Genomic DNA, 17,277 nt, shown 5'->3' with positions numbered 1-17,277 from the left:
TAATAAAGGATCCCCCGATTTATTATGTATATCATTATAATCCCTCATTTAATTTGCGCGGAGTGCAGCGCATCTGCTTATGCAGAAACTGGATAATAAATTCCACTCGCTCCGAGGGGGCTGTGGCAAAAAAAAAAACTCAATATGAAGTGACATTTCCCTTTGCTGGGATAATCAGCAAGGTAAATACCAGAAGAATATACTGTAGTTTTAATGAGTTTCCTCTTACAAAGCCCCTTGTCAGACACAAAGCTAATCTCTTGCCTAATTTCCTCCAAAGCTCCTCAATTATTATGGAGCCCCAAAGTTATTATTCCAGAGTTTTAAATTTTGTTTGTGTTAAGGTGTGAATATGGATGAGTGTGTGCGTTGATTTCCCTCTTTCTGCCATCAGTGTTGTGCGTTGTTTACCAAATACAAATAGAAAAAAAATAGATTTATAATACAAATAGCAAGGTTTTACTACAACTATGACCTCTTGACCTCTTGTCAGCCAGATGAAAAGAAATGTGTTCAGATACACTAGAAACACACAGAGGAACAAGTTTTTACTTAGTAGATAACAAAATGCCACAAGCCACATAAATCTGAAAAATAAAAAGCAGAGAGTGGCCATGTGTCGCCACATACCATAATCCAACACCAATCCCTCGTGCTGCTTCTGTTCTGGGAGCAAGCTGGCAAATGCAACACTCTCTCAAATAGGATTAGGTGGGATTTTCACAGGGGATTGGTTTGTATGACAGAAGCTTCTCGATCTGATTCGGGTAAATGATCTTATTTAATACACCCAGATCAGTTTCATGTGATTTTACAGTTTTGGCCCTCTAATTTATCCCTCTGTGTATAAACTTCACAACACTATTTGGTGACTAGTTAGCTATCAAGCTAACGGCTGACGAGATAGAAAAGCCGTGGGTACGTGCTAGTGCTGGTGCACTGCACCTCCTGACATTCCAGTTCTCAGGACCTAAATGCAGAATTTCTGTCTTTTCATCTAATAATTTTTAATTGACGACAAAAATAATATAACAAACAAAAAAGGGCCTTTCTGAAAATACGGTCAAATGCAAATTACAATAAAGACTTTTTGAAGTAGGAGACAAACGTATTCAAGCAGGCGAACATGCTAACTGTCAGTTGGGCGAGCTAACTGAAAATAATTGAAACAGTTAATTAAACAGTATTTCTGCTTTTGTCTCATGTCCTCTTGTGCAGCTGCTTGTTCATAAATTAGACAATTAAATACGCTTACTGAAGTAGGAGACAAAAGTCTTAAAGTGAGCTAATGTGCTAACTGATAGTTGGGCTTTCGACCTGACAGTTAGCAGACATGCTAGCTAACTGAAAATAAGTTGACACGTAATTAAAACATATCAGTCATTCATGTCTCATGTCCTCTTGTTTGGTAGAAAACTGTTTGTTAATAAATTAAATTAAATCAAGCAAAGACTTAACGAAGTTGGAGAATAATGTCTTCAAGCTAGCAGACATGCTAACTATCAAAACAGAGTTAATTCAAGAGTGTTTGTATTATTTCATGCCTCATGCTCACTTGTATTGATAGGAATGCTTGCTAATTGATCAGACAATCGATTGCCCTTTTTTTCACATCAGACAGTTTGACTTGTCGTAGCAGGAGAAGCAAAGATGAAACATTTGGCTAACGATGACTCAGTTCCATCAAATGTCCCAATAAGCCCTGACAGTGAGCTACTATGAACAAAAACAGCAGGATCACCTGAAATTGGCTCTCCTAAGTGGAAAGCACAATTTTTTTTAACAATATGAATTACACTTGTGACATTCCCTGCCACGAAATGTCAAAACATCTGCTGTGAAAAGGGTCTATAAATGCAAGTTTGCAACTGTATCAAGGAGGAAATGGCTTCAATCCTTGAGGGTTTGAAATGCATTTTTTTTTTTACAGTTTGCTTCTAAGTGTGTCACAGTGCACACACACGGTACCTGTGCAGCATATTTATGTTAAGTATGTCTGCAAACGAATAAGAAAACTGGTTAAAAACAGGCTCAGATATTATAAAAGTGTTTTCTTTTTCTTTCTTGAGGCATGTTACATTCGCTTTGCGTAAAGCTTGTGCGGTTCTCAGCTATGTGGTTCACTGCTCTTTTTTATTTGAACCTGTTGACCACTGAGGTACAGTTTTGCTCCCGGGCGTGTTTCTTTCCAGAAAAGAGCAGCGAAAACGGTAAAATCAAAAGTGCAAGTGTGTGCGCAAATGTGTGTGTAACAGAGAGCGACAAGGGACTGGGGGGGCTGGCTGACGTAAAAAGTAGTGTTTCTGGGCGAATCAGGAATGTGTTTGTCTGTGTTTGTGTGTGTGTGTGCATGGCAGGCAGCAGGTGTGGCCTCTCTCACCAGCCTGCAACCCCACCCACCTGTCCAGGGAATTGCCCCGGCTGCCGTCGCCTGGCAACCCCGTAGCCGACTCCTCACAACCGGAGCCACAGGGCTGTTGTTTTTCCCAGCCGGCGGGGGGGGGGGCACATGTTACGTGCATGCGTTCACAATGGGAGCAGCACAGAGAGGGCAGAACAAGGGGAAGGTAAACAGAGACACATAAACCCCCTCGGTGCACTGAAGGAAAAGACGACAGCGTGAGGATGGTTTCTTAGAGAAAACCTGCTGAGAAAAGAAAAGATGAGCTTCATGAGTGTGTTTCTTTTTCTTTTTTTTTTTTCAATTTAACGATTATTTCATGACTTTTTATTTGACTCGAGGACGCCATCCCGTTTCGTGTGAACTTTTCCCATTAAAGCTATTAATAATCAGTTTCAAGAGGCTCTCCTAAAATCTCATTTTTTTAAACAACAGCACGGAGATGAGGAGGCTGTGGATCATAATGAGGTTTAATTTTCTAAAACTGTAGCAGCTCATTAAAGCACATTTTCGCAGGGCAAAAGGCTTTTTTTTTTTGCATTTTATTCAAATCATATTTTGAAATGCACCCGTGGCCATTTTTCACTTCAAATTACACTTTACAGAGAAGTAAAGACGACAGACTGTTTTCTTCTTTGTACGTGTGTTTAGGTTCATTTTCTTAACGCTGACATCCTTGGAAAAAAAATAAAATATGTAAGTTGTAAGCACCGGGAGAGCAGCCGATGCCTCGTGACATGATTCGTTACGATGGAGCATCTGTCATCTGACTCCTGTCTGAAAAGTTGAAATATCGCTGTCACATCCTCTCATATATTTTTTTTCTGTATCTTGCAAGATAAACAAATCGATGCACATACTGCTGAGCCTTCACTACAGAGGGAAACATGCTAGAAATTGCATAAATGCAAGAATCGTACTTTATACAGTCCCCCCCCCCTCATCCTACCGGCTGCCAAAGAACAATTCATTTATTAAGTCTGTTGGGCGAGTGTGTTACCATGGCAACAAATTGTTTCCACTTTTAAAGTTTAATCTGCATTTCCCCCCTCGCACAGTGTCTTCCTGGCTCGGATTATGGGACATGTGTTTTATCTCGGCACACTCTGACACTGGCGCCTTCTTCATTGTCAGGTCCAACTGTTACAAGGAACATGATGGAAAATGGAGAAGAAGAAAAAAACACTGCAGCAGGACATTTGGATGTGATTACCTTGGACACAATGTAGCTGGAGTCTCGTGCCTTTTGAGGGAATTGGTGTTTCAGTTATATTTCAAGGTACAGTCCAACATCTTCTTTTAGAATTAGGCTGCTGCACTTTGTTGCTGAGAGCTGTACAAGAGCTCTGCCACTCTTTTATCTGTCAACTAAATATGAAGCTACAGCCAGAAGCTAGTTAGCTTAGCTTAGCTTATCTTTGCAAAAGAGGGAAATTAGTGTGCTTACCAGTAGACGGATTCATTTTAAATCTCAGACAAAGACATCCTAACCATACCCTTTTCCACTCTTAATGTTGAGCTAAGTTAGCTTACTGTCGGTTTCTGCTTGACATTTAGCCAAAATGAATGACAAAGACCAAACCATTTTTGAAGTTATTTAGTCATTCTTGAACTCTTCTTGGTCTTCCCATGATCATAAAGCAACCCAAAGCATCTTACAGTCACTAAATGGGTAGTGAAGAAGTAAATGGCTAGCCTGGACCGGTCCAAAGCTATAACTTCTGGGAAAACACAAGGTGATTTGTCAGAGAGTGAGGAAGGAAGTAAGGTGACTAGCAAGCTAGCTAGCTAGTCTGTTGTTTACTATTTGTGTTGCTCACCTAAGCAACTCTTTAGATTTTCATTGACAACGTCAAAGTCAACATCTGTTAAATAGTTTAGCTGAACTAGTATGCTGCTGTTATGCAGATTTGCTCAGATTCTGTTACATTTGAACATGTCTCACCTTGTTTTCCTTTTTTTGGAAATTAAGCTAATTAAGCTAACATTAAGCTAATCACCTGCTAGCAGCAGCTTAGTATTTACTTATAGACATTCAATCAGAATCAGTTTTCTCCTGTGATTCTGTGCATGAAAGAGAGTAAACTTATCCCCCCCAAAAAGACTGAGCGAAGCCTCATGTATCTACATCCCTCATGTCCGTGTCTTTTTCCTTGCCGCCGGACATCTTTGGACATCTTTGTGTTTGACTGATCGTCATGAGCAATGGCACTCAAAGCTTTTGTAGGTCATCACACACACATACACACATAAAAAAAAGTCTTGCACCACAGTCTCCTCCTTGGTGTGCCTTGTTGACTCAGTGGAAGGGAAGTGATGGCAAATGTGTATGATATGATGTCTCACTCTGGATGGGGGCAGCCTCAGTCCCCTCTGTGCACTGACTGATCACATTACTATTAGTGAAAGCTTTTCTGTCAGGAGGAGAAGTTATGGCCCAGTCAAGGGGGGCCTCAGGGAGAAACAGGCATCCAGTGACATGAAGAAGGCTTCGGGGAGGGGGATCCGAGGTGATTGGACATGAAGGGTCTTAGCTGTCCGGTGCAATTCTTTTTTACTTGTAAAATCTTGTTTCCTTCCTCCAAAATTACATTTTGCTTTCGTACGTATTGATGTTGTCATTTAATTCTCAAAGGAGTGATTGGTGGTGCGACACAAAATGTGACCTTTTGCTTTAGCCACACGTCCAGCAGTAACACATATAACAGGTGACTCTGATGAATGTTTTGTGCTACTGTTTATGTCACCAAAATGTCACATCAGCCACAAATGTATCCACTCTGATCAAACTTTACGATCCATGGCTCTATCTTTTGACATCCGCTCAGGTGTCCTGCTCAATTCACATTCATGTTATGTCTTTATTTAATGTTATGACACAGACATTAGTCACCCATTAGTGACAGCACATCCCTGACTGTGAATCATCTGGACATCAGGACTTTTCCAGGTGTCCCTTTAAGGGCTGGAGAACAAATTCAGGCCAAAGGGGGAACAAAAAACCCCTCTGGTCATTAAATCAAAGTACAGATGGTTTCTACTGGCAGGTTTCTCTGTAATTGTATTTTTATGTCAGATGATTTGGTGCATGTAGTTAGCGCTATAGAGGAGATTAAAAAAAAATAGGTAAAAGAATACATATAATATATATTTTAGGTGTTAAATCTCAACCCCAATATTGGCACTAGAAGAAAAAACCAGGTCCACCAAAGCTATCATGATTCATCTTCTGAGGACCATGAATATCTGTACCAAAGTTTGTGCCATTCATTCCAGTACATCTTGAGATATTTCACATTATGAGTATAACATTTGACCTGTTGGTGACTTTGGAAAGTAAAAGTCCCTAGATAGTCAAGGTCAGTATGATTCATTCTCTGTTGACCACAAATATCTTCACAGAAGCAATCCAGCTGAACAGCTGTTGAGGTATTTCAGGCTGGATAAAAGCGGTGGACTGTCCATCAGATAGACTTGCCTCCCGTAGAAGAACCAAATCCCACTAACCGTAATATCAAAAGGTAGGGAAGGCGATTCTGGAGAAAGATAGTCAATTGTTGAGTCTCATTCCCAGGTTCTGAATTACCTCCACTTTTATATTTGATAACTTGGAACTGAGGCTCAACAACTAACGATCTTTCTGCAGAATCATTTGATCTATTTTATTAGATTTCCTATCCACTCGTATTCCCTTTGAAACATGAAACAAAGCTTCAAAGAACAAATATTTGGAAACGGTCCCTAAATTGACTATTGACGACCCCCTCAGAGATACAGAGATGCTTGATGGCTATGTGAACCCTGTGTGACCGAAGGATAATCTGATGCATGCGGCACCGTCGCCTGATGTGGCCTCCTCAAATCGCTGTCGTTTTGATCAGCCTCACCGCTCGGTGAATCACAGACACTGGCCGCTTCCAGGCCCCCCGTCTGATGCGGGCTCACATCTTTTGAAGGCAAAAGAGGCGAACAAACACGTCTTTAGAGGTGAAGGATCTGAGGGATCCACGATCAGAAAGAGAGAGGGAGAGAACAGTAGGGGAGTTACAGAGAAGAGGGATGGAGGGGATGAACATGAAAGCCTACACAGGGAACAGAAAACGAGGAAGGGAGATAGAAAAGGTTCAATGCAGACAACAGAATGGGATCTGGCAGCAGAGAGCTTGGCACCCTTTGATCAAATTGTGATTGTTTTTCTGCAAGAAGCACATGAGAAGTCAACCAAGGTGTGTCCTTCAACACTCAACACCCTTTCTCTCCCCCAAAAAGACTTCTGAAGTAGGTCAGTGGGCAGTGTTTGGAGCTTTTTAGTGTAGCCAGTAGATCTGGTTACCTGGAGAACAGTCTATGCTCACAGCCCGATTACCAACTTGAGACGTGACGCCCCTGCATATGAATTCATATAGAGGCTGAAAAATTCTTAGAGAACAGCTAATGGTCTCTGAGACTGCATTTTTTCAGCCACTGTGTTCTGCTTCTTTTGCTCTAACACAGACTATTTATCTGCCTGCAACCAAAGTCTGCTCAAGTGTGATCAGCAAACACCAAAACGGACTATAAATCGGTGACAAACTGACTACAAATGGAATCCAGAACCGCTAAGACACCAAAACTGTTTGCCTGCATTCTGATTCTCCACTCATATGGATTGTAGATATCCATTTATAGAGATTAGAAGATTGATGAGTGAGTAAATGAAGCAAAATCAGGGTAAATTACTTCCCTAACTTACCAAAACAGGATTCAATGGATAAAAACTGGGTAATGTTCATGTTGTTTGCCAAATATGAAGCTCTAGCCAGCAGTGAGGTGTATTAACCCTAGCTGGCTGCTAGCTGTAGCTTCATATTTAGCACACAGTTATCAGAGTATAAATTGCTCACTTAGCAAGACAGAAAAAGAAGCATGTTTTCCCAAAATAACAAACTATTCGGTTAAAGCATTTTCCCCAAGTGTGCAGAATTTCACATGGAAGTAAATATAACCGGATGCAATGTGACTCTGTGAATATCTAAATCCAGCCAGATGAGATTTCAAACTTTTCTGAATATAGCTTGTGTCAAGACCTCAGAGCTCTTCTATATTTGTCACGTTTTCTCTATCTAAAAGTACAGTTGAGTCTCGCTGCTGCCTACGAGGTCCTGTGTGGCACTCACAGCCGTTTATGGTCTCTGACAGGTGTCCATGCAAAGGTTATAATTACACCAGAGATCATCGACCACGATGAAGACGCCAAACGTCAGTCACCAGCGGGCCTCACACGACAGTTTGGAGATTAGTCGGTCACCAATTACATGACTCTAATTCTAACATGGGGAGAATATATCCACCCTCCACTCTGGGCCTTTTTTAAAATGGCACATATGCACACTGAGGATTTTCACAGCTGTGGCTCGTGCTCACTCTCCCACGTAACCCAACGTCTGATTAACTCTTAATGCAAATAAAAAGACAACTATAAAAAAATTGTATTCCACCTCTGCTGCTGGATCCTACATGCTGGACCTTTTTAATACTTAAAGGGATAGCCCGGTGTAAATTTAATCCATGGTCTAACACACCATGACACCAAGTAAGACCCCCCCTCGAGAGATCAAGTCGATTACCGACTGCAGTAGAGTTCCGCAGCTCAAGGATGAAAATGTATGATTATTACTCCATGGAAAGTTCATATGTGTCTTGCCTACCAGCTTATAATGGTTATTATCAAGAGTGGACAGGGAAAAGAACAGAATTAAGCATTTCTAACTGCACTCAGTAATCGTTTTTTTTTTTAAAGATCTAAATGTTAGTATCATAGTGCAACAGTGGTCTAAGGCTAGTATCATATAACTACAACGACCCAGATTTGAGGTCGGCCACTGGCCTTTGTTGCTTGTCATGCCCTTTCTCTGCTGCTATTTTTGCTATTTCTTTGTACTGGCAAATTATCCGTAAGCAAAGTGCTGAGCATTCATACTCATCTGGATATGTGAGGAAAGAATCTGATGTCATGTCTTGTGTTGTTATTTCTCACATAATCCTGCAGTTTTAGAGAGTATGAACCTGGAAACTTTTTACAGTTTAATGAGGATTATCAGATGATGAGCTTCATTTTATTAGTGACGAGAAGAAAGAAGATTAAAAGGCTCTGGTTGATTTAAAAAGCGGGGGGGTAATAATCTTTATTATGTTTGATTCAAAAGTTGTCTAAGGTGTTGAGGTGATGTGTGTTTATAAGAAACATATCTCCCTGACTCATTTTAAAACACTCAGAAGGCAGAAGCAGGTGGTTTGTAGCTGCAGCTGCAGAGTCACCGCCCAGCAGGTGCTGCCACACTTAATCCGTCCTCTCTGTAAACACACACACACACACATATATATAAAAAACACATATCTCCTTCTTCTCCGGGTCTGTCGCTGGAGTTACAAATGCATCAACACATGAAACTCCATTCAAGCATTCACTGCATCATTTCCTTTGTGAACTCTGATTTTGTGTTTTTGACTGACGGGAGTCAAGGGTCCAAAGGAAATCTCACAGCAAGAGCCCTGCAGAGTGAGTCTGCAAAACGGGTCTCTCACTCCCCCTGCTGGCAAAATTTTATAAACTTTCAACAGTATTTGCATACTGTACAGGTGTGTAGAGTATACCAATTGTTTGTTTTTTTTTATTTTGAATTATTTCAAGTGTTGTCTGTCAAAACATAACAACTTTAGAATTTCTCTTAACACACAAAAAAATACACACATACACATGCGCACACACACGCACACACATACACACAGTTTGAATGATGCTTCCATTCTGAGGCTTTGATCTTAAGCCACAGGAGGATTCCATCCTGTGGCTTAAGATCAAAGCCTCAGAGCCTGGAGAATTCTGCTGTTGGAACTCCCGAGAGTTTTAGGGAGGTCTGAGTTCACAGCTTTACATTTGTGTTTTAGACCTCAGTCGAGAGGAATTGTCCAGCCGATTTTCTATTGACCAGATCTGATATTCACAGCTTCACAGCCGTGTCTTGGACCACAGTCGAGGAGAATCACCCAGACGATCTTTAGAGACCAGAGCCAGTATTAACATCCTAAAACACTTGTTTTAGACCACAGTTGAGGAAAATCAGCCTGCTGATTTTCTACAGACGACAGTCTACAACAGACATCCACACTTTTGAAGACTTCAGGGCCATTTCAACTTTGTGTAAGTAAGCTTTTAATATTTACTTGATTAATTAGTTAATTAATTAATTAATTATATTTACTTGATTAATTAGTTCAAAGTCTTGTTTTAAGTGAATCCACTGAATCCCTGCTAACCTTTTCTTCCTTTGTTTTTACAGTCTACCACGATCAGCGAAATGCATCGCCAGAACAAAAGGAGAAACCCAAAAAAGATGGTGAGGGCGGCTCAGGCTGCTCCTCAAGACCATCCCGTGTCTCACCAGGGCGAGGGCCCTCAGGCCAACTCTGACTCTGAGCGTCCTCGTAGACCCTGGAAGGAAGAGAGGATGGCCATGAGCTACACCATCCACAACCTCAAGTATAAGCTTGAAAGACTTGAGGGTCTTATGGAGCTCAGGGAGAGAGAATTCAAGGCCGAGTTCAAAAACAAGTATGAGATCATCGCATCTCATGAGGCCACGATCTCAAACCTGAAGAGCGAGCTCCAGTTCCAGGTGGCGCAGGTGGAGAGCCTCAAGCACCGGAACAATCGGGAGAAGGACGACATGGCAGCGAGACTGGAGGCAGAAAAACAAAAGCTGTCCGAGCAAAACAATGAGATGCTCAAGCTAGACCTCGACAAACAGAAGAGTGTTCTGCTCCAGATCGACCTGCAGATGAAGCAGTTGGAGGAGTTGGAGCAGGAGCTCCAGCAAAAAGACGACATAATCCGTCATCTCAGGGAGGAGAAGATGGGTCTCTCTAACAAGCTCACGGAGGCCACAGACCAGCTGACAAACCACAAAGCTGAGATTCTCAAGAGCGACCACGCTTGGCAGACAAAATATGAAGCTCTGCAGGAGAAGTTCAGCCAGCTGGAGGTCAAAGAACATGTAGAGCAGGTAGAGGAACAAAAGAAAGAAATTGAGGAGCTCTCCATGAAACTGGAGGCAAAGTTCAGACAGCAGCTAGAGAAAGAACGAAGCAGGGAGGAGAAAATAACACAGGTGGAGGAAACAACCAAGAAGCTGGAGGAGAATCAACAAATCCTGGAGGTAACAGTAAGCCAGGTGGTCATGGACAAGACAGAACCAGAGGACATCTCCTTCAGGACGGAGGAGGAAACTGAGGTGAAAAAGGAAAGTACAACAGATAAGAAGATGAGGAAGAAAGCAAAGAAAGCAATGAAGGTGAAGCAAAAACAAGAAATGGAAGACCTGAAAAGGAAGCAACAGGAAGAGCACAAGGACCTGAAAGGCAGACAGAAGCTGGAAAAGCTTCAGGAGAAGGAAATGAACAAGAAAGAAGCACAGATGAAGGCAGAGCTCCAAAAGAGAGCAAAGGAGGAGGAAAAAGAAAAGAAAAGAAAGGAGAAGGAAATGAATAAGAAAGAAGCACAGATGAAGGCGGCGCTCCAAAAGAGAGCAAAGGAGGAGGAAAAGGAGAGGAAAAGAAAGGAGAAGGAAAGAAAGAACGGTGGAGATTAGAGTGACAGTGACGCAAACGTGGAGTGGGCTGCTGGTTGTTCTACAGAATGCCAGCAGCAGCTCCATCCTTCACCTCTCCACCGTTTCTCCATCTTCCCCTCCGTCACCTCTCCACCGTTTCTCCATCTTCCCCGCCTTCACCGCTCTACCCCCTCTCCATCTTCCTCCCCCCTTCACCATCTTTCTCCCCCCTTCTCCATCTTCCTCCCCCCTTCACCATCTTCCTCGCCCCTTCACCTCTCCCCCTCGAACCTCATCCTCACCACCTCTCTTCTCACCTTTCTCAGTCTCTCTCTGAACCCCCCCCCCCCCTCAATCTGACTCAGCCCATCTATCACAATCTGAGAACATTTCTTGGCAATCAGTCAACAGCGGCTCAGCAATCAGCCTCAAACAAAAGGGTTTTCTCCTGGCACGCAGGTTTCCCCCAATGAAATCAACATTTCATTGAAAAAACACGGCTGAATTTCTGTCCACTGTCTCAACTTGACTTGACTTGCCCAAGAAAAATGACTTGAGACACCACCAAAATGTCTCGAGTCAAATTGTGGGTTTTCTCCTGGAGCTCAGGTTCCCACAACCAATCAATTAATTCATTATTAATTCAAAATAAAATGTGTTGAACTGGTATTCTGTCACAGTCACATTCTTTTCAAAGTGTAACCCCTTTGGTGAGGGAGTAAAATGTCAAAAACAATACACTTACCCTGTGTTATGGAGGCGCTGCAGACACACCTCATGGATAATGCTCTTAAGTTCATGAGATTTTCTGGTAAAAAGAGAAAAACCTGTTCAGCAGTCAGAGAACTAATAATAAATGAGTATTTGCAATTGAGTATAATTTTCAAAAGTACATTAGTGGCTCATTTACAACCCAAGCACTTTTTAAAAGTACAATTTATTTATATCTTTAATCAAAGCTTAAGCTCTATTTGCAGTCTCCTGACCTCTGACCTTATGTCAAACCAATTCCTTAAAGGGCAAAAAAAGTTGAATCTGAGTTTCAGGCCCTCTAAAGGTTAGCCAGAGAGCCAGAGTTAAAGTTTCCCCCACCTCATATTCATCAGAGCACTGGAATGTTGTCACTGCAGCATCTCACAATGTATTGCTACGTTTTATTGCACGTCCCTGAATTTTGACAGACTAATAAAGGTAGAGGCGGGTCTACGCGGGCTTTTTAAACGCGAATCAACCCGCTCAAAAAACACCTATCGACGCCCATTCTCACTTCCGCTGCTGGTGACGGCGCATGTAAATGGCGTCACGTTTTACGTCACGAATGCGCCGGAAACGGTCGTGACAAGCGACAAAATCCACAACACATCCATCGGGAAAGAAACGTAAGTAAAACGGTGGGTAACGTCTTTTGACCGTCACAAACACCGCAGAATGACTCGTTTCATTGTCATAATCTGAGCCATTCGCCTCAATAACAGGAGAGTCTAAAAGAGCCGCACCTTTAAATCGTTTTGTCCCCCCTCAAGTTAAACGGGCACGAAACCGGAAGTGCGGCCGGTGAAGCCAGTTAGCCAGATACCGATTACGTCAGCGCGTCCGCATTGTCTTTTATACTGTGATGCACGAGCTGTCCACTGTCCGCTTCTAGAAACCAGGCAGACATTTCTATTGACGCCTTTTTATTTTAGCCGTGCTAATTTAGTCAGTTAAAATGCCCTCCCACTCCCGTCACGTTTTCTAATTAATCATTTTAAGCTTTTGTATTTTCACAAGTCAAAGCAAACAGCAGGCCTCTACTGATTCTCTAAACAAAGAGTGAATGAAAACACATCTGTGCATGTGTACCAACATCTGTGCAGGCACCTGTAAGGATGCTACCATGGACTTAGAAGTCTTTGGACATGCTCAAAGAGAAAGCATGTGGTGCCATCTTGTGGTCTTAAGCTGATACTTCATATCATTGCTATGAAATTATATGAGACCACCTGTGGAAGCTGTGAGTTTTCAAAATAAAACTGTGTCAGAATCAATAAATTGTGTCAGAATCAACACTATTTACACAATGCAGTGTATGACAAAGTCAAACCACAACAACACCTCATTTGTACTGATATTTAATATTTAGACATGGGGCAACAGCCATTTTTACAGCACAATTTGCATAATTTATCAATACCTCCTGTATACAATCACAAAACCATGACAGTAGATTTTATTGTTTTTTTTATCTGTTTACTTACAAGTGGAAAACCAGACAGGTTTTACAAGCATAATCTTTGTACAGTCAGCATACGTCATCAATAATTTGAATAGGATTTCTTCATAATTTCCTCTTTCTATAACATTTTGTTCTATATCTTCCTCTACCTCACTCTTCGTGTTTTTTTTTTGTTTTTTTTTTAATCTTTAATAATATCTGGACACAAAAATAGTATGAACCACCAACAAAACATGCAACATCCAGTGTGAGCACATTTAAATTCTCCTGCAACTGCTTGAGCTGTTAAGATAGACTCGGGTGTAGTTAGACTCTGGTAAACCTTTAGTGTTTGGTGTAAAGGGTCGGGTAAATCTGGGTCCCTATAGGCAGACGTGAAGTCACTTCCACTGTACATTGATCGAAAGAAAAACAACTTCCTTTTACTGCTATGATCACATACCGTTATTTGTCTGCTAAAAGACCTATTGCTCCCCAAACTCCAGTATAAAAAAGCTTTGTATTTACAAGGTTGGAAATAGAGAGATGGCATCTGCGTGTCTGTGTTTGTGTGTGTGTTTCTTGTGTGTGTTACGAGAGATTTTAAAGTTGTTAATTTTTTTTGACAGACAACACTTAAAAGAAGAGATATGCATTACAGCCAATGGCATGCATGGGCCTGGTATGAAGATGCTACACGCACACGAGCACATGTGTATAAAAAATAAGGCAAACAAAAACACACAGTGACCTCAAAACTACGATAATGTCAGGTAAATTCAGGTTCACTGATTACAATGTTGTCTTCTTTTTTGGTCATTTCTCGAACATACACTGCAAAAAGGAAACTATTCAGGGGGGGGGGGGGTGCATTAGAAGATGTTATTTTCGATGATACTGACTCATAACCAGGTGAAGTTCGGGGTATGTGCATGTTATTTTCAATATGTGAGTGTGTGTCAGTGCACAAGGGCAAAAATGTTGGTTCTCTGAGTTTCAGGCCCTCTAAACCGTGTAAACAAGCACTACATTGTGTATAAAAAACAAAAGTATCAACCCTTTTTTATGTACAACTGATATGTACTGTAAACAAATATGAAAAAGTCTCACAGGCAATAAATAAAGATTCTTATAGCAATACAAAAGAAGACCTTAAATAAAATTAAAAAAAATTGACATTAAAGCAATAACCATTTCATGGAGGACATGAAAACACAAGGAGAATCGGATGCTAATGTGTTCTCTTCCGCAAAGTGTCACATTTCTGGCAAGTCAAGATGCAGTTACCACCTGTTAGACTGTAGAGGTTGCATAGAAATCCCTCAGATATTAAGTTTCACCAGGAAGTTTGTTTGAAAATGCTGAATTAACCTGCCTCTCAAACACACAGCATGACCTTCCTCAAGATGCAACAATGAATTGTAACACAAGTATGTTGAAAAAACAAGTCAGCATGCTACTGCAATAGCATTATTGTATCTCAGAGTGGTAATAGTGCTTTGTCATGGATCTGATCTTTTTTGTTCGCTTCAGTATCTCCTGATATTGTGTCTCTCTACCTCTCTACTCCCTCCCATTTGGAAAAAAAAAGAAAGCAAATCTCCCCTTTTCAGCCAGACTGTGAAGTCAGTTTTACATTCTAAGCAGAAAAAAGTGCAAAATACCACGAAAAGCGTGCGTTGGCGAGTTGACTACGATACAAGACTGCTCGGGATCTCACAAAGAAAAAAAAAAAAAACAGGAAATACTTCAAAATCTCATGTGGTGAACGTGTCACATTCTAAGGGGCGTCGTGGATAAATAAAAACTCTATGTCACAATCATCAAGACTGGATTGTCTGTGATAAAGATATCTATATATCTATCTATATATGTTATAATTCATGTCCAGCTATGACACTTCACTATATACAAAGTGAACCTTTGAGGTGTTTTTTTTTTTTTTTTTTTAAATCGGTGCAGAACATGTGGCACTGCATACCAAATAGACTCATGCGCACAATATATAGTGTCCAATCTGATATATATATCAATATAGATCCTTTATCAAACAATAATTTGATAGAACTCGAGAAAAAAGATGGGGTCCGGAGTGAATGAAGTCATGCTTGCTGAGATTTTTTTTTTCCTCCTGAATTGGAATGCTAGGTAGTGTGTTTATAAAATATACTATGCGTCCTTCCCAGGATAGATTCTTAAGCACTTAAATAATTGAGGAGAAGACAAATGATAGAACTCTACGCTAATATCATAATACAAAAATAAATAAGAGCCCTCCTTAGGTGGAGTCTTCAGTATTTCTTTTTCCCAAAATGCTTTGTAAATCAATAAAACTCTGCGGTCATAATAAAGCAATTTCATGGATAAAACATCTAAATAAATCTACGAGTGTGTCCATTCCCTGTAGAATTAAAATTTCTCTTCTGCTGTGAATGACTGTGTGCAAACTTGTCGTGTATGCGAGTGTGTGTATCATGAATTAAAGTGTGTAATACCTGGTTGATTCCACGCTTGACCTCTGAACTCCGTGTTCCCCTCAGCCTCAGCCTGGCTACACTACTGTACACTGTATGTCCTGTAAACTTGTGTTCGCTCCCTGTAAACACATTACTGCTTCCTCCAGACTCCCTCCTGCATGACAGAAATCATCATCAGAACCGCGCTTACCAACGAAAGCATCCTCTGAAAACTATTCGCCCTGAAAGAAAGATCGAAGAAAGAGATATTTTGCCTCCCTTGCACACACACAAACCACCCTCCCCCCCGCCTGACAGGAGTGGATCAGTGTTACAGATGTTGAACCCAAGTGTCCCAAGATGTCAGAAACCTCCTCGCGTCCTCTCAGGTTTAGTGTGTTTTTTTTTCCTTTCAGATTGAGCCTCCTTCTATGAGTGGATCTGGGCGGTGCTGGCGAGCAGTTTGTGCCAGCTCACGACTCGCTTGCGTAGGTCGACTTTGTCCAGCCACACATAAGCCTCCCCAATCAGGGTCTTCTTCACAAACTTGCCGCCATTGGACACCAGGAACAGCTGTGGGGAAGATGACAGAAAGCAGAGTGTCTTGCGATTAAAAGGTGCAATGTGTAGGCATTTGAGTTAAAATGATTCCAAAATAAACATCATCAACAAAATGTGAAGAAATAACAGCTGTGACGTGTCAAAGATGTTTATGTGTTGCATAGATATTTACTGGAGTTAGCATGCTAACCAGCTAGCAGTATAAACACCCACAATCTTCAGGCAGAATCGGCTAGTAACACCACGACTAACTTATCTTTGACTCACACATTCCCTCTTTAAATATTAAAAGTAATTCACCAGGTTTACTGGAGATTGGTGTGTGCTTTTTGCTAAAACAGGCTTTATGCTAAGCTAGGTTAAATGTCCCCTGGTTCTAGCTTCATACATCCACAAGAGTGGCATCAATCATCCCACGTCACTCACGGCTAGAAAGCCACCATCAAATACGAAGCATGTTTTTTTAGAGGTTCATGTATAAATTATTTCAAGGGGTATATATTATTTAAAATGTTGTGCTATGATACTGCTGTGTGTTTGTGTGTGTGTGTGTGTGTGTGTGTGTGAACAACCCAGTCTCACAAAAGACTTCCACAATAAAGCTTTTATATAAACATTTCAGATCATGTTTGAAGTTTAGCCAAAAATCACGCTTTGGGTTAAAATAAAAACTTCTTGTAAACAATGTATGTGCTGTATGTACCTGTAGAGAGTGTCCCGTGGGGTTCATACAGAAGCGGAAGGTTTCGTTAAACGACGGCTCGCGGTCATGACGACACACTCTGGTCTTCTTCTTGATGATCCTCTTCTGGGTGGCGATGTTCACCACATAGAGCTTCACATAGAGATCTGTGGACACAAACACACACATAAAAACCTACCTTGTATTTTGCACATGCAGAAGAAACTGTGAAAAATAAACTGGCCATGTTTTTTCATGTAATTTAAGATGTTTTTGTCATCAACATTTAAGATAGGTGGAGTTTTACTTGGTCTCCGGCCACTAGAGGGCAATAAGAGAGCTTTGATGCCAGACAGTGTATTTTCACTCAAAGCCTTTTAACATGGAGAGAATAA

At 41.2% G+C, this 17,277-nt stretch overlaps 2 protein-coding genes and 1 long non-coding RNA gene across 5 annotated transcripts in view; 2 read left to right on the top strand and 1 right to left on the bottom strand.

The window, feature by feature from the left end:
* Positions 1–3,394: 3,394 nt before the first annotated feature.
* Positions 3,395–17,131, top strand: LOC119032256. 3 transcript variants are annotated; one of them, XR_005078822.1, is made up of 3 exons: positions 12,088–12,368; positions 16,056–16,256; positions 16,910–17,131. It is a non-coding gene; the product is annotated as an uncharacterized LOC119032256 (long non-coding RNA). The 3 variants fall into 3 exon arrangements; XR_005078821.1 differs by lacking the exons at positions 12,088–12,368; positions 16,910–17,131 and adding an exon at positions 3,395–3,680 and having other exon boundaries at positions 16,056–16,340; XR_005078820.1 differs by lacking the exon at positions 16,910–17,131 and having other exon boundaries at positions 16,056–16,340.
* pcloa (piccolo presynaptic cytomatrix protein a) overlaps positions 8,536–17,277 on the bottom strand; it is a 63,188-nt gene continuing 54,446 nt past the window's right edge. Inside the window, exons 25-28 of the mRNA XM_037121218.1 lie at positions 16,904–17,049; positions 12,486–16,212; positions 11,735–11,797; positions 8,536–8,734 (exon numbers count right to left, since the gene is read on the bottom strand). Coding sequence (XP_036977113.1) covers positions 16,069–16,212; positions 16,904–17,049 — 290 coding nt within the window. The 3' untranslated portion in view covers positions 8,536–8,734; positions 11,735–11,797; positions 12,486–16,068. The remainder of the gene's footprint in view (positions 8,735–11,734; positions 11,798–12,485; positions 16,213–16,903; positions 17,050–17,277) is intronic.
* On the top strand, positions 9,321–11,658 carry LOC119032255 (trichohyalin-like). The gene is made up of 2 exons (XM_037121219.1): positions 9,321–9,581; positions 9,721–11,658. Exon 2 carries the CDS (start codon positions 9,739–9,741, stop codon positions 11,026–11,028), a length of 1,290 nt encoding a protein of 429 aa, XP_036977114.1. The 5' UTR covers positions 9,321–9,581; positions 9,721–9,738; the 3' UTR covers positions 11,029–11,658.

Source organism: Acanthopagrus latus, chromosome 14 (genome assembly GCF_904848185.1).
Source record: "Acanthopagrus latus isolate v.2019 chromosome 14, fAcaLat1.1, whole genome shotgun sequence".
Classification (NCBI taxonomy): Eukaryota; Metazoa; Chordata; class Actinopteri; order Spariformes; family Sparidae; genus Acanthopagrus; species Acanthopagrus latus.
This window is presented reverse-complemented; position numbering and strand designations above follow the sequence as displayed.